The 20879-nt window shown below is 44.3% G+C and overlaps 1 protein-coding gene across 6 annotated transcripts in view; it reads right to left on the reverse strand.

The window, feature by feature from the left end:
* The window catches only part of LPGAT1 (lysophosphatidylglycerol acyltransferase 1), a 92976-nt gene extending 72332 nt beyond the window's left edge, over positions 1–20644 (reverse strand). Inside the window, exons 1-3 of one of the 6 annotated variants that reach the window (XM_051820547.3) lie at positions 19994–20132; positions 19540–19747; positions 18418–18682 (exon numbers count right to left, since the gene is read on the reverse strand). In XM_051820547.3, the coding sequence (XP_051676507.3) occupies positions 18418–18682; positions 19540–19671 (397 nt within the window). In that variant the 5' untranslated portion in view covers positions 19672–19747; positions 19994–20132. Of the gene's footprint in view, positions 1–18417; positions 18683–18816; positions 19109–19539; positions 19934–19993; positions 20220–20421 lie in introns of those variants that run through there. The other 5 variants (XM_070055253.2, XM_051820552.3, XM_089312148.1 and 2 more) reach the window with 5 other exon arrangements.
* Positions 20645–20879: the final 235 nt, after the last annotated feature.

Here is a 20879-nt window from a genome sequence, read left to right on the forward strand (position 1 = left end):
AGCAGTGCTTGGGGCAGGTGTTTAGTGAAGCATAGACACTGCTTGGAAGACCAACATCCCACTTCAGAGCACCTGAGTTCAAGTCCGAAGTCCACTCCAGGTTCCAACTTCCTGCTAATGTGCATCCTGGGAAGCAACAGGTGATGGCTCCAGTACTTGGGTCCCTGCCACCCATGTGGGAGACCTGGGTTGAGTTCCCAGCTCCTGGCTCTGGCCTGATCTGGCCCTGGTTGTTGTAGGCATTTGGGGAGTGAACCAGTAGACAGGAACTCTCTCTATGTCTCTCTGTTTTTCAAATAAACTAAATAAATAAAAACTCAAAGAACTCAATAGCTTGTCAAAAATATAGGTCCAGGCTCAAACCCTGATGAACTGAATCAATCTCTAGGATAAAAGAAATATATCTCTCTTATATTTATACATATATATATATTTGTTATTTACTCATTTAAAGCATCTCATATAATTCAGGTGCTATGATAAATTCTGGTACTATTACTATAAGGCAGGGGTTGGTAAACTTTCTAAAAAGGATCAGATAGTAAAAGGTTTAAGATATGCAGGCCAAGGCATCAAATTGAGGATATTATATAGGTTCTTACACACATTTGCTTTCTAACAAATTTCTACAAGGTTTTTATTGACAAAATATAAAAATAATAATTGAATATGCTTTTTGGAAATACAGGTCTACTAATGAGAATAGCATTCTTACTCGGTAGAGCCAACATTTTGCTCAGTTGGAGTTCCAGCATGTTTGTATCATCAGATTGACTGCAAATGCCCATCTGTACAACCTCCTTATCTGGAGGAGACTCCCAGAATTCACTGGCTGCAGTGAGGGAGATTTAACCTCTGCTGTAAAGTATCAAAGAAGAAACCACTGCCCTTAAGCAATTTACAAGTTACTTAAGAGACAGGAGTAGCAGAAGCAAACCAACGTGAGGAACATGAAGCAGAGCCCTGAATGTTGTGTGTTGCAGACCGATGATTCCTAACCTTTCAAGTGTGAACATTCTTTCATAAGGTCAAAAAGTATGGCAGGGGACCAACTGTTGTGGCGTAGCGGGTTAAGCTGCCACCTGAGAAGCTGACATCCCATATAGGCACCGGTTCCAGTCCCAGCTGCTCCACTTCCCATCCAGCTCCCTGCTGGTGCACCTGGGAAGGCAGTGGAGGACTGGTTCAGTGCTTGGACCCCTATACTCACCTGGGGGACCCCTACACTCACGTGGGAGACCCCAGTGAAGCTCCAGACTTCTGGCTTTGACCTGGTCCAGTCCCAGCAATTGCAGCCTTGTGGGGAGTGGACCAGCGGGTGAAGGATCTCTCTTTATTGCTGTCTCTCCTCTCTGTAGCTCTACCTTTCAAATATATAAATAAATCTTAAAAAAAAAGTGTGGCAGACCTGTATGTCATAGTTCTTTTCACACTGAGTGAAGAACATAGTTGCATGAGAAAGCAACTATAAAGTCTACAATGCTTTTAAAAGATTTATTATTAATCAAAACAGGAGTTACACAGATTAGAAAAACATTCACACATACTTACCAGATACCTTGGTGCATCATCCTCAGATGCAACCTAACATGCATATGGATTCCTGACCCATAACTCAAGCCCAGGGATAGGACCAAAGGTTATAAAGGAAATGCCAAAGAGGTTTGGAAAGAAGGATACAGTGGAGGCTGGATGATGCCTGGATGAGGCTGGAAGGGCATTCTGGGGTCAGACAGGCAGGTAGAAATCGTCCAAGGAATGGAGGACAAGATTTTAAGGAAAAGAAGAACATAAATAAGAAAACAATGATGTAGGAGAGCAGCCTTCCCTACTGAATAGTTTGGGACTGGACCAGACCATGGAGCTCTGGACCCCTTGGCCTGTTTCTGCCATTTGCAAACATTTCAGTGCTTTCCTTGCATTGACTGCTGAAATGTATTCTCTCCTTCAGTCCTTCCCAAGGGTAGTTTCCTAGACAGCACTAGGTAAGGAAGTAAGCTACCTTGGTTCTATGAGGTACAACCCTAAATGGGCCAGAATCTAGATAGTTCTATCTTAAATACACAAAAAAACCAAGATTTAAAAAAGAGCTTTCCCTTGGCCCTATAACCCTCTTGCAACAACTACTCCCTGTTCTTTCACAGCAAACTCCTGGAAAGTCATTCATTTTGTTTCCGTTTTACCTTCGCCCATTCATCACTCATCTCCAATCCACTCCACGATCCAGTGTCTAATTCTATCACCTCAGTGAAGTTTCTTTTGCCAAATGCAATAGAAGATATACTGGTTCTCATCTTATAAAACACAAACTCGGGCTCTGCCTTTAGACACTATCTGTTGTTGACTTCTGTGATGCCACCCTCTTGAAGATAGATCTGTGTCTATCTCACAGCTCCACCTGGATGCTTCTCATTTACCCTATGTTGAACCCTTAAAATCTTGCCCCTCAGCACTGGCCCTTCTCTGAGCTTTGCCAACCGAACCAGCAGCTCACCCCCAGAAACCTCAGGGACATACCTATCCCCGGTAACTTCCCTTAGCATATCCTGACAACTGTCCCTCCTGTAAATTCACTTCTTCCCATCTCCTTAGCCATCACCCCTAGAAAAAGTATCACCCTCACCTGGATAAGGTGGAATCTTCCAGAGGATACACACACACACACACTCTCTCTCTTTCTCTCTCTCTCTCTCTCTCTAATCTGTTTCCACAAAGCAAGCAGAGCACGGAATTACAAAAAAGTTACAAAAAATAATCTAATTTCACTACTCTCTTACTTGAAATCTTTCAGTAGTTTCATCCTAAAATAAATTTCAAAATTCTTACTTGTAGGTGCAATTTGAACACACAGTTCCTATCAAACTCAACTATTCCCCAAACCATCCATCAGAATAAAAACTATACCAAAAGCTCTTTTGGTAGGAATTAATCTAAATCACAATCTCTAGCCTAGCATTTTGTGTATCAATAACTTTGCCAACTGCAAGTACTTATCTGATTGATAAACCACAAAATACTTTCACAATTAATGTCCTGAGTTTTTGAGAGAGTAAACAGGAAGACAGGATTCTCAGTAAGGCAAGTATTAATGAAACATACGACTAGTAAACATTGTATCAACATGCAGACAGGAAGGGGTCATTTAACACAATTATGTATATTAATTCTTGAAAAACACTGCTCTGATTCAATAAAGACCTTTTAACCCAAAACAGCTTTTTTTAAGATTTATTTTTTATTTATTTATAAGGCAAAGAGAGGGAGAGAAAGAATCTTTCATCTGCTGGTTCACTCTCCATATGGCTACAATGGTCAGGAATGTTCCAGACTGAAGCCAGGAGCCAGGAGCTTCATCAAGGTCTCCTATACGTAGGTTCAGGGGTCCACATACTTGGCCATCTTCTACTGCTTTCCCAGAAACATTGGCAGGCAGCTGGATCAGAAGTGGAGCAGCTGGGCCTTAAACTGGTGCATATATGGGATACTAGCAGTGCAGGAAGTGGCTTAAACTGCTACACCACAATGCCAGCTCTCCCCACATAACAGTTTTAAATTAGGATTTCTGAGTAGTGAATTAGTCTCTTATCAAAGTCATGATAATAATGAAAAGGATCATGAGTTCTTAAAGAATTAAAATACTTGAAAATACACTTAACACTAAAAATAGACTATAAAAGTATAGTAATTAAGACAGAGTGGTACCAGCATAAGGACAGAGAGACCTGTATAGATCAATGAAGCAGAACTGTGAGTCCAGAAAATAAATCCATACCTCTATTGTCAACCGATTTTTAACAAAGGTGCCAAGATTGTTCTATGTGGAAAGAATAGTCTTTCTAACAAATGACACTAGGACAACTGGATAAACACTTGTAAAAGAATCAAGCCTGGACCTTTATCTCATGCCATATAGAAAAAAATCAGCTCAATATGGATCTAAGAACTAAATACAGAAGTCTATTTGTTAGCTTTTCATCACTTACAACAAATGCCTGAGAAAAGCTGCTTGCAAGGGAAGGAGGTTTACTTGGGTGTTTAGTTCTGGAGGGTCACAGTCCACGATCAGGTGACTCCCATGGGTCTCACGTCTGACTCAGGTTGGGGCGGGGGGTAGAACACATGCAGAGAATGGTTTCATGTGGAGGATCACATGGCAATCCAGAAAACACAGAGAGAAAGGGAGTGCACTTATCTTAGGTAATGAAACCTCTGTGAGAATTACCTTCAGAAAGCAAACCCCACTGACCAAAAGACCTCCCACCAGACCCACCTCCCAGATACCATAATTATATCAAGCTTTCACCTATAGTCTATAAGCAATTACTATTAATCTAGTAACCATTAACGTAAGACTTTGGGGTTTAAACATCCACATGAGTAGGAATATCAAAACATGTTCTAACTACAGCAAAAATTCTTAACAGAAAACAGAGGTATAAATCACATTATTTGGGATTATACAATGATGTAGATATTAACACTATAAAGTAAAAACAATCAACAAAACAAAAGTATGATCTAGTATCCAGTGGTTAGAAAGAATTCTTACAATGCAACAATAAAAAGACAAATGACTCAACTAAAGAATGGGCAAGTGACTTGAATAGATATTACTCCAAGAAGATTTACAGATGGCCAATAAACAAATGACAAGACCATTAGTGATTAACAAAATATAAATCTAAACCACAATGAGATACCACTTCATAACAACTAAGATGCCTGGAACTGAAAAAACAACAGGGCAGGCATTTGCCCAAGTAGTTAAGTTGCCACTTGGGATGTCCAAATCCCATATGAGGTTCAAGTCCCAGCTTCACTTCCTATTCCAGCTTCCTGCTAATGCAGACCCTGGGAGGCAGCATACAATGGCTCACATAATTGGGTCCCTGTCACACCCATGTGGAAGACCTGGATTGAGTTCCTGGTTCCTTTTGGCCCCAGCTTTGGCTTCAACTGGGGGTTGTTGTGGGTGTTTGGGGAGTGAATGAGCAAGTGGGAGCTCTGAGTCTGCCTTTCTCTCTCTCTCTCTCTCTCTCTCTCTCTCTCCCTGCCCTATTTCTCTTTTTCTCTCTGCTACTCAAATAAATAATTAACTAAAATTCAAACAAAAACAACAAAACAAATAGAATAACAAGTATTAGTGAAGCTATCGAGAAATTGGAACATTCCTAGATTGTTGGTGGGAATGCACAATAGTGCAGCTATTATGGAAAACAGTTTGGCAGTTCTTCAAAAGTTAAACACAGAATTACCACATGATCCAGCAATTTAACTGCAGGAGCTTAAAGAACTGAAAACATATGTTTATACCAAAAAACACACATGAATAATTATAGCAGCATTATTCATAATAACCAAAAAGTGGAAACAAACCAAATGTTTATCAACTCATTAATATATAAACAAAATGTGGTCTATCCATACAATGGAGTATTACTCAACAATATAAAGGAATGAAATAATGACACGTTATAAAACAGATAAACACTGAAAAACATGAGAGGTGAAAGAAACCAGGCACAAAAACATATTACACTATTCTGTTTAGATGAAGTGTCCAGAACAGGCAAATCCAGAGACTAAACATAGATTAGTGGTTGCCCAGGGCTAAAAGGGAGAAGTAGGAAGTAAACAGCTCATGTGTTCACAGTTTCTACTGCAGAAGTGATGAAATGCGCTGGCATGAGAAAGGTGGTGATAGATGCAAATCAAGTGAATATACTAAAGAAAATCCTGAATTATGTACTTTAAAATGGTGAATTTTTATGGAATATGAATTATGTGCTTAACACCAAAGCTGTACTGAACATAGTTTATCTTTTGATAATTCAGAAACATCTTGATATACTTCAATCAAAAATGTTTTCCCTTTAAAATGTCAAATAATGTAAATTTATAATTAACAGCATATGCAAAATATGTACTAGATAATGTGATTCATATGGTTTCTTAATCTTTAATGAATAAAATGTTTAGGAAAATGTCCTTCTAGAAAATTTGATTAGGTCTACTGAATCTCAAGAAAAAGATAAAACCTCATAATTGATCTTTTTATAACACCATTTTTAAGTTATCGGAACTATAATTTAAAATAAGGCTTGCTTCGCTTTTCATATTTTTTTTATTTGACAGGTAGAGTTATAGACAGTGAGAGAGAGAGACAGAGAGAAAGGTCTTCCTTCCGTTGGTTCACTCCCCAAATGGCTGCTACGGCCGGCACGCTGCGCCAATTCGAAGTCAGGTACTTCCTCCTGGTCTCCCATGCAGGTGCAGGGTCCCAAGCACTTGGGCCATCCTCCACTGCACTCCTGGGCCACAGCAGAGAGCTGGACTGAAAGAGGAGCAACCGGGACTAAAACCCGGTACCTATATGGGATGCCGGCGCTGCAAGTGGAGGATTAACCAAGTGAGCCACGGCACCAGCCCCCATTTTTCATATTTTAAATATGAAACAGCAAAGAGAAATAACTAATTTTTTTAAAGATTTTATTTATTTATTTGAGAGGTAGAGTTACAGACTATGAGAGGGAGAGACAGAAAGAAAGGTCATCCATCCATTGGTTCACTCCCCAAATGGCCGCAATGGCCAGAGCTGGGCTGATCCGAAGCCAGGAGCCAGGAGCTTCTTCTGGGTCTCCCACGTGGGTACAAGGACCCAAGGACTTGGGCCATCTTCTACTGCTTTCCCAGGCCATAGCAGAGAGCTAGTTTGGAAGAGGAGCAGCAGAGGACCAATCTACTGCGCCACAGTGCCAGCCCCAGAGAAATAACTAATTTTAATGATGTAGACTTTATGTATTACATTCATAAGAGTAAATGCAACATTTTACTAATAAGGCACAAACAACAGGAAACAATTCACTAGGTTAATAATATGGTACACAAAACTTGAAAACCTTGTGACTGCATTCTTGCTCATACCACTTCATTTTTCAGGTCCCAGAGAACTGCTCTGCCTCATGAAATCCACAGATGAGATCATGAACAAATGTTCTGTTTTTAACAATAGAGTTTATCAGTTTTAGGCACTAGTAAGGGGTATAATGCAAAACAAGTATCATAAGCCTTACAGAAATAAACTAGTAACTATAATTTAAAGTTGTTTTTTTAAATGAATATCACTAGTGCTGGCGCCGCGGCTCACTAGGCTAATCCTCCACCTAGCAGCGCCGGCACACAGGGTTCTAGTCCCGGTTGGGGCGCCGGATTCTGTCCCGGTTGCCCCTCTTCCAGGCCAGCTCTCTGCTGTGGCCAGGGAGTGCAGTGGAGGATGGCCCAAGTGCTTGGGCCCTGCACCCCATGGGAGACCAGGAAAAGCACCTGGCTCCTGGCTCCTGCCATCGGATCAGCGCGGTGCGCCAGCTGCGGCAGCCATTGGAGGGTGAACCAACGGCAAAGGAAGACCTTTCTCTCTGTCTCTCACTGTCCACTCTGCCTGTTAAAAAAAATAAAATAAAATAAAAATAAAATAAAATGAATATCACCCATGTCTCTGGGGTCCATCAGGGAATATAAAACAAGCTCAAAGTCACACAAGGAAGGAGGCTGGTATTGTGGTGCAGTGGGTTAGGCCACCACTTGCAACACCAACATCCCATATTGGAGTGCAGGTTCAAGTCCCTACTGCTCCACTTCCAATCCAGCTTTCTGCTGTTCCGTCTGGGAAAACAGCAGATGATGGCCCAAGTGTCTGAGCCCCTGCCACCTACATGGGAGGTCTAGATGGAGTTCAAGGCTCCTAGCTTTGGCCTGGGCAGCCCAGGTGATTGCAGCCTCCTGGGGAGTGAACCAGCGGATGGAAGATCTCTTTCTCTCTCTGTCTCTCCCTCTCTATCACTCTGCCTTTCAAATAAATAAAGTAAATATTTTTTTTAAAAAGGCAAAGAAGAAATGGGATCATGGGTGAACTGGAGAGCATGGGCCTGCTGAAACAGGGCAGCCAGGAGGCAGTGCTGGCAAATCGCTGCCAGGCCTCTAGTTTCCCAAGAGTAGTTAAAGCACAGAATTTTTCCTTGTTTTGTGAAATCCACCTTAGTTTAAAATGGTGGCAACTAAACTTTTTTTTTAAAAGGTCAAACAAATCTAGCAGCACTTGTGTGTGGCCACTAGTTTGCAAATTCCAAAAAGTCAGTCTTAAACAAAGACTCAGCAAATCCCAATGATAAAGAAGGAATGATAAACACAGGAAAACTATACTGATTTAAGCTGGGTGGCACTGGAGATGCACAGACTAGACCCTAGACAGCAGTATTAAGGTCACATTTCTTTCTTTTCTTTTTCTTTTTCTTTTTTTGGACAGGCAGAGTGGACAGTGAGAGAGAGAGAGACAGAGAGAAAGGTCTTCCTTTTGCCGTTGGTTCACCCTCCAATGGCCGCCGTGGCCGGCGCGCTGCGGCTGGCGCACCGCGCTAATCCGATGGCAGGAGCCAGGTACTTATTCTGGTCTCCCATGGGGTGCAGGGCCCAAGGACTTGGGCCATCCTCCACTGCACTCCCGGGCCACAGCAGAGAGCTGGCCTGGAAGAGGGGCAACCGGGACAGAATCCGGCGCCCCGACTGGGACTAGAACCCGGTGTGCCGGCGCCGCTAAGGCGGAGGATTAGCCTAGTGAGCCGCGGCGCCGGCTTATTTCTTTCATATTTATTACTGAAGCATCAAAGGTAACTCACTTCTCCCACTTGTTTTGATGACTTTTTCTTACTGCAGCCAAGTGGCAACAGAGTGGATGTCTTAACTGTATGCCATTGGAAAGTAGTCCAAGAACCACAAAACCACTGGGGGGCGGAGGGAAATACATTTTGGAGGCTATTTGTTTTTGGACAGATCTGAGAAAATTAATTAAACAGCAAAATTGGTCTCCCTTTTATGACAGTCAACTAAAGTAGGTAAAAAGGTGACAAAGTTATCTGAACTATAACTATGTACTTAACCCAGAATCTTCTGTTGTACCTTCTGGTATGAACATGGTACCATTACATACATGAACATCTCTGGAAAACACACAAAGCAATAAGCACACACATACACACACATACACCACTTTTTCAGCAAACCTAGGAGAAAAAATATGTATAAAAACTCTGAAGTGGCCGAGAGTAAGACTGTGGCCAAATGGGCCAGAATCCACGTTGGGGTGGAGAGCAGACGCAGAGAGAGCCGGTGCCCCACGCATGAGGACCCAGCAGCAGCAGCTCTCCGAAAGCAACACTGACTTCCCTAAGGAAAGGGGTGTGCAGGGGCACGCCGGGGCCATGTCCTCCAGCTACAGCTGCAAAGGAAGGAAGGGAAGTACAGAACCTGCGGCCAAATGCCCGGATTCAGATGGGCTTGGTGAGGCCAGTGACTTGTAGCAATTCTAAGAAACCCATATGTGGGTGCCACGTGTCAGAAGCATCATCTCTGAGGCAGAAATGTGGAAATCCAACTTGGCCCTACCCAACCCTCCTGCAAATAACAGACTAAGGAAATCTAATTCATTAAATCACAGGAACAAAGAGGCAACTGGCATGGCACTGGCTGAAAGATACAATGAGAAGAAATGGTAGATGAGAGCAACACAACGTACTGACTGCCAAAAAACACCGCAAAATTGTACCATGAAGAGGATTAAAACTATAACTGGATATTCTCACAGGGGCTGAAGAAGCCACCACCACTATGAGCAAGACCGCAAAGCAGAAACACACGAACAAGGAGACAATGTCTAGACAACGGGGAGCCAGGAAGCATGTGCTGCTAGAACTCAAGAAAGAAATACACAGGAGTGTCAAAGAGTTCATGGAAATTTCTCATTATCTTCTAATTCCAGTTGCCACGAACTTTTTCATGCTACCTTACAGAAAAGTAAACAAAATCATCACAGAAATGAAGAAACAAAAAAGAGAACAAAGAGACATCGCAAAAAATACAGCAAGATACAGTAAAGAAACAAAAAATTGAAAAGGATTAAAGGGAAAATAACAGGTATAAAAGACACACAAAGGAAGAAGCGAAATACATATAACTAGGATCTCCAGAAAAGAAAATCAAATCGATGAAACAAAATTTAACTATAATTTTAAAGAAAATTTTCATGAAACAAAAAATAGATTGGAGGGGCTGGTCGTGTGGTACAGCAGGTTAAGCCGCTGCCTGAACAACTGCATCCCATATGAGCACCACTGAGTCCTGGCTGCTCCATTTCCAATCCAGTTTTGTTGCTAATGCACCTGGGAAGGCAGCAGAAGATGGCCCAAGTAATTGGGCCCCTGCCACCCACATGGGAGACCTGGATAGAGTTCCAGGCTCCTGGATTTGGCCTGGTCCACACTGTAATCATATTGGGAAAGAATCGACAGATGGAAGATCAATCTGTCTCTGTCACTCCACCTTTCAAATAAATAAATAAATCTTTAAAAAATATAAAAACAGATTTGAATCCACATATTAAAAGTGAACATATATACCAGCAAAACTTGAGCTGAACAGTCAATACCAATATATCCCAGCAAAGTTACTAGATATCAGAGAAAAAGAGAATCTTTTAGGCAGATAGATTAAAAAGATCAAGTAATTAATAATGGGAAAAAAATTCAAGTTAGCTTCACACATCTCCATAGTAACATTTAACATGAGGAGACATTTGTACATCTGTAGGTTACTCAAGGAAAGAATGCATAAGCCAAGGGTTTTATAACCTGTTACACTGTCCTTCAAATGTAAAGCAACAAAAAAGTTCCCAACATGTTATAATCATGTTCCCCTGAAATTTATTCCCATGAACCTTTGCTCCCATGAACCTGTATTGAGAAACGACTAAAGGATGAAATTGAGCCAACCAAAGAATAACTAGGAAGACCTGCAAAAGTACTTGGTCGAGCTTTACATATATCTAACTAAGGAGCTGAAACAAAAACAGATGGAGCTATAAGGATAATAAAACAGAACATAAATATTGCAGACTATAATGCTATATAAACACAAATAACATAAATAGGGAGAAGGGAAAAGAGCAAGAGGGACATATAATAAGCTTACTGATTACCCTGATGAAATAGCTGGAAGTCAAAGGACATCTTTAAAGTCACAAAGCAAGTCACAGAGTGCAGGCATACGTAATAGTGCAAATGAAGCATAAACACTACTGATTAAAGTTGGGCGAGGGAGAAAAGGGAAGACAGAAGGATTAAAGAGCTTCACTCGGATTCACAGACTATCAGTGAAGATTGAAGAATACTAGATAAGGTAATTAGTAAGACAAAAATACAAACCTTTCTAAACATCAGAAGAATCAAGCAAAGGAAAACAGATGACACAGTGAAAGACAAAAACAACACAGGGGGTGGCATTGTGGCACAGCAGGTTAAGCTGCCACTGTGACACCAGCATCCCACATTGGAGCAGAGGTCTAGTCCCTGCTGCTCTGCTTCCAATCTAACTCCCTATCAATGCACCTGGGAAGGCAGTGGAGGACAGCCCAAGTACGTGGGTTCTGGTCACCCACATAAGAGACCAGGATGGAGTTCCTGGCTCTTGGCTTCTGCCCGGCCCAACCCTGGCTGTTGCAGCCATTTGGGGAGTGAACCAGCAAATGGACGATCTCACTCCATTTCTCTGTGTGTGTGTGTCATGCTGTCTTTCAAATAAACAGAAAACACAAAATAAGATGTAACAACAGTGCCAAGACAAAAACATCCTTACTATGAATAACTGTAAATGGATTCAGTTTACAGAATGGTGAATGAGATTTTCAAATTGACTAATAAAGAAAAACTTAACTCCATGCTATATATTATAGACACACCTGAATCAAAGTAATTTTTAAAATTTGGAAATAAAAGGCTCGGCAAAGATATCAGGTAAAAGTAAACAAAAATACAATAGGCATTGTTTTATCCAGCTCCTTCTGACTCTAAGCCTGAGTTTTAATACAAATATTGTCCTATGTGCTTCTATATACTGCATGTGGGTGTGTGTGCTGGTAGAAATATATACACATGGTTTAAAAAACTATGTAAAATAAATTATTCAAGTATAAGCCATCTTTGAAATAATACAGATTACTGAGTTTAAACCATCTAGTAATATTAACTTTAGTGGAATATTTTCCAAATAAAAACCAAAACACTGTCCTGAAAACTCTTCCCTTGGATTCATGTCAAGATCAGTTGTCAATATCACATCATTCACTAACTGTTCAAGCTGAAGACAATCTGCTTTCAAACACTCAAAAAGTGAAATTTCAGTGGAGTTGTTGTTCTTCATTGAGGTAGCTAATTAAGGAAGTGAGAGTTTAAGAAATTTCTAGTATACTATAAATACTTCCATTGAAGCAAGGATTTTTAACCTCTTGCAGAAATCCATAGCCACGATACTGCTTTCAGATGGTAAAACTTCTAAAGAGATTTCATGTCTCAGAAACAAAAGGGCAAATGGACAGTAAAAATTAAAAAAACATTCTAAGAACATTATCTAAAGATCAATATTAGCTTGTTAAATACAAAAATAAATTTGTGGCCACATCAACGTAGTTAATGCTTAAAGGGAAGTAGCTGTGAATCTGTTTCAATTTCAATATCAATAACAAAAAGAGAATGAATAACAGTACCGACCTGACAAAACTGTCCTGAGCAATAAATGACTAAAGGTTGCAGTGAAATGACACATTCATTAACGTGAAGTACTTAGAACATTACTTGGCTTACATTTCAGTAAACGTCAGCTAATGCTATTGCCACAAAGATATAAACTTCAAACGTACAAGTTATTCATCCTAAATCTATTTTTATAACTACTGATGACACAGATGACACACCCACAGGGAACTATTTCCCTAATAAAGAACAGAACTTGAAAGTCTCCCCTTCCCTAGGTCCTATTCCCTCCCTGCCACAATCTACCACTCGAGTTAGATCAGGAGCCCCATCCACTCTCATCCCGTGCTACATTCTGTTAGAGCATTCCTCCTGGCGACGCTGTGGGTGCACCCTCTCTCAACCAATGCCAATGAGAGTTCCTTACAGTCAGGGATTAACATGCTGTGTGTCTCAGCACCTCCCGGGCATCTATTACCACACAATACAGGAGCTCAAGAAAGGTGTGCTAGGTTAACAAACGTGTATTGCAGGAGATTATACATATGCATATATATACAACATGAACCATGTGGGGTTTCAACTTTATGGATTCCAAAGATCTTAACAGCAGACTTTTCAAGTGAGATAGCTAAGGATCTTCAGTTGGGATCAGGAAAGGGATTCTTCAAGAAACAGACATTCACTAAGCACTTTGTGAACAGCAGGCAACACAGGGCCTTTATTGTTACAAAGAAGGCGCCTGGGCACCGTGCAGGTAATGCTCACTCTCACCAGTGAACACAGATGTTCGAGTTAAAGGTAGATCAAGACCGTGACCCCCGGAGTTCTCCCAAATTGAGTGCTCTTTCCTCTAAAACAATGCCTTTCAACTGCTTACTGCACTCAGAGGGGAGAAAAACACATTTGTAGCACCACTTAATACAGACACATGCATTTCTGGTATTTTCTACTTAATTCTATTCTATTTCACTTCTTATTTATGAGACAGACGAAGACAGAGAGAACTCACACACTGGTTCACTCCACCGAGCGCCTGTAACGGCGGGGCTGGATCTCCTCAGCAAGAAGCTGGAACTGGGAATGAGGCTGGGACTCAAACCCAGGCGCTCTGATGCAGGATGCCCATCCCTATTCCACCTTCTTTAAACGGGCATCTTTTCTTTTTCTTTTTCTTTTTTCTTTTTTTTTTTTTTTTTTTTTTGACAGGCAGAGTGGACAGTGAGAGAGAGAGAGAGAGAGACGGAGAGAAAGGTCTTCCTTTGCCGTTGGTTCACCCTCCAATGGCCGCCGCGGCAGGCGCGCTGCAGCCGGCGCACTGCGCTGATCCGATGGCAGGAGCCAGGTGCTTCTCCTGGTCTCCCATGGGGTGCAGGGCCCAAGCACTAGGGCCATCCTCCACTGCACTCCCTGGCCACAGCAGAGAGCTGGCCTGGAAGAGGGGCAACCCGGACAGAATCCGGCGCCCCGACCGGGACTAGAACCTGGTGTGCTGGCGCCGCAAGGCAGAGGATTAGCCTATTGAGCCACGGCACCGGCCTAAACGTGCATCTTAACACACTAAATTGGTTTTATGACTCAAAGGTTAAAGAATACTACTCTAGGGATAAGCTTTTGGTATAGCAGTTAAGAGGCCACTTGGGACACCAAATCCCACATTCACTTCCAGCTCCTGGGAATATGCGTCTCAGAATGCAGCAGGTGATAACTCACGTAGTAGGGTCCCTGCCACCCATGTGGGAGATCTGGACTGAGCTCACAAGTTTGGCCTGGCCCACCTCTGGCTGTTGTGGGCATTTAGGGAGTGAACTAGCAGATGGAAGATCTCTAGCTATCTCTGTCTCTGTGCCTTTTAAATAAATAAGTAAAAGAAATACTGCTATAAAAGATATGTTTTTAAAATTTTCTCTAGAATTTCAAGGTCAGAAACAAATCCTAAAAATTTCTTACACAACAAATCCATATCTCAATAAAAAATGTAAAATACTATCAAATAAAGCAAAAAATTAACATACAATCATGGCAGCTGTCACTTGAGGAGTAGGAAGAAGCCAAACCTCATCTCCATCAGCTTTCTCTTAAGCTACCCCAAGTAAACACTTGATCTAAGGAAAACAAGGTTTGCTAAGCAAAAACAGCTTGGCAGCAAGTCTTCTGGCACCTGGTTCCTGTTCAGCCTGACTCTGGTCCATAAGACTCTCATCCTGTATAGAAATTCTGGAGCATCCATTTACAGTGAGTATCTTTAAAGCATTTCATGAACAAGGGCTTTAATGAAATGTGCTTGGACAATAATGATTTTATTAAAACACATGGATGAAAATCAAAATGTTTTAAAACCACATTGTGTTTTGTACAAAATCTCTCTGAACTTTGCCAATCTTCATTTATATGGGGAAGGTTTCTACCAGTGGCAAATAAAGCATGCAGTAGTGTATCATTAGTTAGGCTAGTGTCTCTTTTGGTTTGCTCTTAAAATACTAGGGCAAAGGCAGCATGGAACTTCTCCAACATGAGGTATCTGCACAGCACTTCCCACTAGAGGAAACATGATAACAACAATCATCACCACCTCAGAGCACTGTCTTGAGAGTTCTTTCAAGAAATGCGTTTCCTTGAAAACACATAAAGTCAATGGGGGCTGGTACTGAAGTATAGCAGGTTAAGCTGCGGCCTGCCAACTCCGGCATCCTGTGTGGAAATGCTGAGGCAGTGGAAGATGGCCCAAGAGCTTGGTGGCCCCTAACACCCATGTGGGAGACCGGGACAGAGTTCCTGGTTCCTGGCTTCAGCCTGGCCTAGCCCTGACTGTTGGGATCATTTGGGAGTCAACGAACAGATGGAAGATGTCTGTCTCTATCTCTCCCTTGTTCTCTGCTGCTCTGCCTTTCAAATAAATAAATTAAAAAAAAAAAAAAAAAAAAAAAAGAAGCAGGCAGAAGGACCAGAAAATCTCTTTTCCATCTTTTGTGTCCCAAGGCAGTTCTCTAACTTGGAAAATGCAAAGTACAAGAAAGTTCACTGATGTTCTTGGGCTTCCCGACCTTGCCAATCCCCATCCAAGAAGCAGGCCTGAGTTTAAAGGACTTATTTTTGTAGCATTTGCCTCAAATAAACAGGCAACTTTCTAGAATTAATAAATCTTCCCATCTCTCTAAGTCTGTTTAGAATTAGAGAAAGATGTTCTTTTCATAAAGATGAAATATAATTTTCCTAAAAAAAAGGAAGAAAGTCCTACGTACTATTTTTATTAGCTCTGTCTGTGATGGTAGAAGCATTGTGTATCTGCTCTGTCCAACACCATGGCCACTAGCCACCCAGTACTGAGCCCTGGAAATGTGGCTGGTGTAACTGAAGAACTGAATTTTCAGCTTTATTTTCATTCATTTCCATTTAAATGGTCTCCTGCAGCCTGTGGCTACCACACGGGGCAATGTAGTAGGTTAGGTAATCCACATACATCCTCAATTCCAGAGCCAGGGAACTGACTGGACTTACACCAAATGCCACTTGACAAAAAAATGACATTCTATACCAGCACTCGATTTTCAGCCTACTAATTAATATTTAAGGCTTCCTCATCAGCCTTTCAACAAAATTTTGGCAATCTTTCTTCAAAAATATGAACATACTAAATCTGCTGAGTGGACTCCTTTGGCAACATGCAAGTTTCCATTTGTGAAACCCAGACATAGGGAAAGAAAAAAAAAAACTTTTTAACAAGCCTACTCTTCTCTTGACACAAAGAGAAGAAATAAAATACATAGCCCAACGAAAGGCCACTATATCCCTTGAGATTCTTTCACAGGTACACATGAATGAACTTACATGTCCATGTAAGCTCAACTGATGTACGGCAATAGAAAAGCTAGATATGCTCTTCCATATTTCTATTTCTCTAAACCCAGTTGCAGTTTTCAACAAAATTCACCCCTACCTTTGTTTGACCTCTTGGCTGTGTTCTGTTATGATCACACTCTGACCAGACCCACTAAAATCAAGTATTCTATCTATGGGAAAACAACTTAAAATATGAGTATATACACTAAAATATCCTATATTTAAAAGAGATAAACTGATCAAATTGTCAAAATGCAATAGCCTGAAGGGCAGATGCTTCAGAGACTAAATTATGCAGATCAAACTTAGACCACTTTCTAAGCAGGTGGCAAAAGAAACCACACGGTTCTACACTCGGCAAGGAAAAGATATACCCCTCCCCAAAAATATGCTTAAAGATACACTGCAGCCATGCAAGGGCCATCGGATAACCAACCACAGCTCCCAGCAGCACCACTGTACTCTTTACAACCTCAAGGTCAATGTCAAACTAATTTTCCCCTTCCCAACATGCTAACACTTACATATAAACATAACACACCAGCACAAACATCTCAATAATTTCACTATGAACTTCCAGGACCTGTTTCTAAAAATGCTATGAGCATATTTAAAGCAAGCACACTTAAGTATACTGTAGAAAGAATGAAGCCACTAATGCTACATGGCTCAAACTACACTGAACAAAGCAAAGATACCAGTACCACCACAGAATAGAATTTCATTTTTTCTCTACCAGTGCTGCTGGTACTACCAGGACCTAAAAAAGGACTGGAAGCTCACCTACTGTATCTCAAAGAGCACTGGACTCTCAACAAGACACAGGACAAGGAAGCAATGCATACACCATCCTAAGGGCTTCAGCTCTTGCAGAGTAAGAAATGACATTGCTGGAAGGAGAACAGGCTTCATCTGGCACAAGGCAGAGCACTAGCTATCAGTTCTTTTCTCATGTCTATGGCTAAGATCTGCAAAGGCCGCCTGGGCAGGAAAGAGGGGGATGGAGAATTTAAGATGGAGAACTGCCGTGTGGCTCGACTCTTAGAGTACCCTCTCCGCTCCTCCAAGTCCTGAACTACAGACTCCTGACCACAGCATCTGCAGCCGATTCCCCAAGGAACTGCCTACCAATTCTAAATGTCTGTGATAAAAGCCTCCCTATCTGACAAGTGCTAGAAACTCCCGTGCTTTTCTCATTATCCTAATTCCTAGAGGAAAAAAGTACAGCAAATAAAATAAAGCATACAGACTTTTCACAGCAGAGGCCTAAGATCTCAAAGCACAAAAGCTTTATAAACAGAAAATCAACACTATAGAACTACATTTAGTTCTAAAAAAAGTCCACTTTAGAACCACATTAGTCCTGCTTCCCAAAGCGCAACTTAAAAACAGCAATATAAATCCACTTAAAGACACTCAGAAGGTAAATTAGCGTAACAGATAATTTAATATGCTCAGATTTATGAGAGAAAAGTATAGGTTCTAGAAAACAAAAGAAACAGACGTAACAGAAAAGAAAGCCATTTTTGGCTTGGCTTAAAATGTTAACACTGCACAATGTCACATCAAGTGGAAAAAAAAAACTGAATAAACCATCTTGGCACACACATGGCTCATTTCTCTAAATCCCCTATATTTATGGGTTAAACATCTTATCTCTTCTCCTTGTAAGCCCCCAAGTCTTAAATAACACACTCTCATTCCTGTGTGAGAGCTTTTGCAAACCAGTGTGAATAACTGAATATCAACTGCATTCAAAACATATTATTTAAGGGATTTGTCATATGTGGTTATGAAATTATACTTCTGAAAACACCACGCTTCGTAATTAAGATCTTGAGGGGAAAACCCAATCGGATTGTTTTCCATTAGTTTTTCCAAAGCCAAAGCATAAAAGCATCTTCAACCCAAAGTGCAGCACATATGTGATCATGGCTCCTGATTTAAGCACAACATTAGGCGTCTTTTCTCAAGCATGCAGCCACAGAGCCCCAGCTCTCACCTGTGTATCCAGCGTACCATCCCCAGGAAGCCACCATCCCTAAAAGCCATTTGTACATGATTCCTTCAATGTACCAGAACTGCTTGCTGTCCAGCACGCGAAGCGGCTGCAGGATAATCACGTAGCAGATGTAGGAAGGAATGGCAACCAGGTTGTTGGCGACCATGAAGGCAAACCTCATCAGGGCTTTCACCAAGATCCAGCCCAGCCACGGAGCCTCTTCCAAAGTCACAGCCATCCTCACGCTGCAGTCCGGCCAGTCTTTCTGGGGCGAAAGGAAAAAAATTCACTTACAAAGGAACACGGATCAAACCTAGCCAGCACAGAAGTCGCCTGCAGCACAAAAACCAAGGACAACGCGAGGGTCTGAGGCTCCGGGGGGAGGGGGAGGGCGAGTACCTCGGGGAGAGTGCACCGGGGGACGCCGGCGAGGGAGGAGCAGCAGCGGCAAGGTCAAGGCAGCCGGGCGGCCAGGCGCGGGTATGTCACAATATAGTTAGCAAATAAGCCAGTTGCCCCTCGCGGCGCGGTCGCCGTGCTCGTGCCGCGTCTCCCCGCGGTCGTCCAGGTGGACTTGGAGGAGGAAAGAAACACGGACCCGCTTGCTTCGGGCACCCTCAGTGTGTCCGAACCGGCGACACGGGTGACACGCGGGAAACGTCCGCTACAGGAACCTCTCGGTGGGATTCCCTGGGTCTCCTCACCGCCACCCTTCCTGCACAGTGATTCATTCCTTTTAAAAGGTCTGGCGCGCGCACCAGCGAGGAGTTAGCTCGAAATTCTCAGGTGCAGCAATTGGGGTTTGGGCTCCTTTTTTAAAAAAAAGAAGAAGTGGGGGAGCTAGCAAGAGAGCATAAGAGGGGAGGAGGGGAAAGTGGGGAAAATACGGCGAAAACGAGAACGGACAGGAGTAGGGGGAGGGGAGCAAGAGCCCGCGGAGGAGAAGGCAGAGGGGCCAGGGATGAAGGGAAGGAGATCTCCGGCCAGACCGGGAAGCGAGGGATGATGGACGCAGCAGGGGAGAAGAGGCGACAGCAGCCTCGGGGCGGGTGGAGCCAGCAGCGGTTTCCGCGAAGGTGGACCGGGTCGGGGCGGCGGGCGCGGCCCGCGCTCCGGGCTCACCTCAGCGGGCACGGACGGCGAGCGGCGGCAGAGCGCGGGGGCGAGCGGGACCGGGGGCCGGCGGCCCGGGGCGCGGGGCGGGGCGGCGGCGGCGGCGGCGGCGGGTGTCCCCGGCCGAGGGGTCGCGGTCATGGACGCGGCGGCGGCCGAAGCGGCCCGAGGCGCGGCGCGAGCGAGCGCGCGGGCGCCCTACTCCCCTCGCGGCTGCCTGCGGACAGAGGGACGGCGGGGACTCAGAGGCCGGACCTGTCACCGGGGCGGGTCCCGGGGAGGCGGGCGGATGCCCCGCGCCCCCGCCTCCTCCCCGGGGCCTACCGCGCCCTCGTCCCTCAGGCCGCGCCGCCGCCTCCTCCCCGGGCCACGCGACGACGACACCCCTTCCCCGCCCCCAGCGCCTCCCAGAGCCCGTCTCCACCGCCGCTCCGGGGCCTGCGTCCGCCGAGCCTGGGGTTACCTCGGGCTGGCCCAGCCCCAGCCCGGGCTGCGGGAGCCAGAGGAGCCGGAAGAATGCATGGCCGGCGGCAGGGCCGGCGGAAGGAGGCGGCGGCGGGCTCCGGCCCCGCTCCGGCGGCGGCGGCGCGGCCCGCGCGCGGTCCCAGGCGGCGCCGAGACTCGGTCCCCGGGACCCGGCCGCGTTCGCCCTGGCTGGCGGGGAGGGGCGCGGGAGGAAGCGGCGGGAGCCGGGACTGCGGCGGAGCCGCCCCCAGAGCGCCCTCTAATGAAGGCGCGGCCGCCGCCGCCGCCGCCTCCCGCGCCGGGACCCCGCGGGCCTGCGGGTCACGGGCCAGGGGGCTGCTCGGCCGCTAGGCCCGGGTCCAGCTGAGGCCAGAACCGAGGAACAGGGCCTCTCGGAAGGGTTTAGGAATGAACAGCCGCCCTTACACCACGTGAGGAGCGCTCGGTGCGAACGGAGAGCCCCTTTCAGCCAAAACGGTCGCTTTTCATTGTTAAGACTCCTTCTCTGCCCAAACTGGGAAGCAGTCCCCCGGAAGGCTGAAATGTCCTCCCTTCGTTCCTAATGAAGCCCAGGTGCGCTGATGGCTTTTCTGCTGAACCTCCCTGGAGTACTAAGGGCTCGAGTTTTAAATCAGTTCTTTCAAGCGCCAGAGCTCTTATTTCTGGAAAGCACCCGGAACATCAGTGGCAATTCCCATTTCCCATCCAGCACCGCCCAGCCACTGGGAATCCGGTTCTGCACGGAGAGACCCAAATTTGGTTGGTCGAGGAGGGGAAAACTCCACCAAGTGCCTGGCCTCGAATAACTGCCCCAAAGGCAATGACCACGGGAACTCCCAGGCAGTGCTGGGCGCTCCTGGTCCATTCTAGTTCAAAGTCTGGAC

The sequence above is a fragment of the Oryctolagus cuniculus genome, chromosome 13 (assembly GCF_051225735.1).
Source record: "Oryctolagus cuniculus isolate XC-2025 breed Fujian yellow rabbit chromosome 13, ASM5122573v1, whole genome shotgun sequence".
Lineage (NCBI taxonomy): Eukaryota > Metazoa > Chordata > Mammalia > Lagomorpha > Leporidae > Oryctolagus > Oryctolagus cuniculus.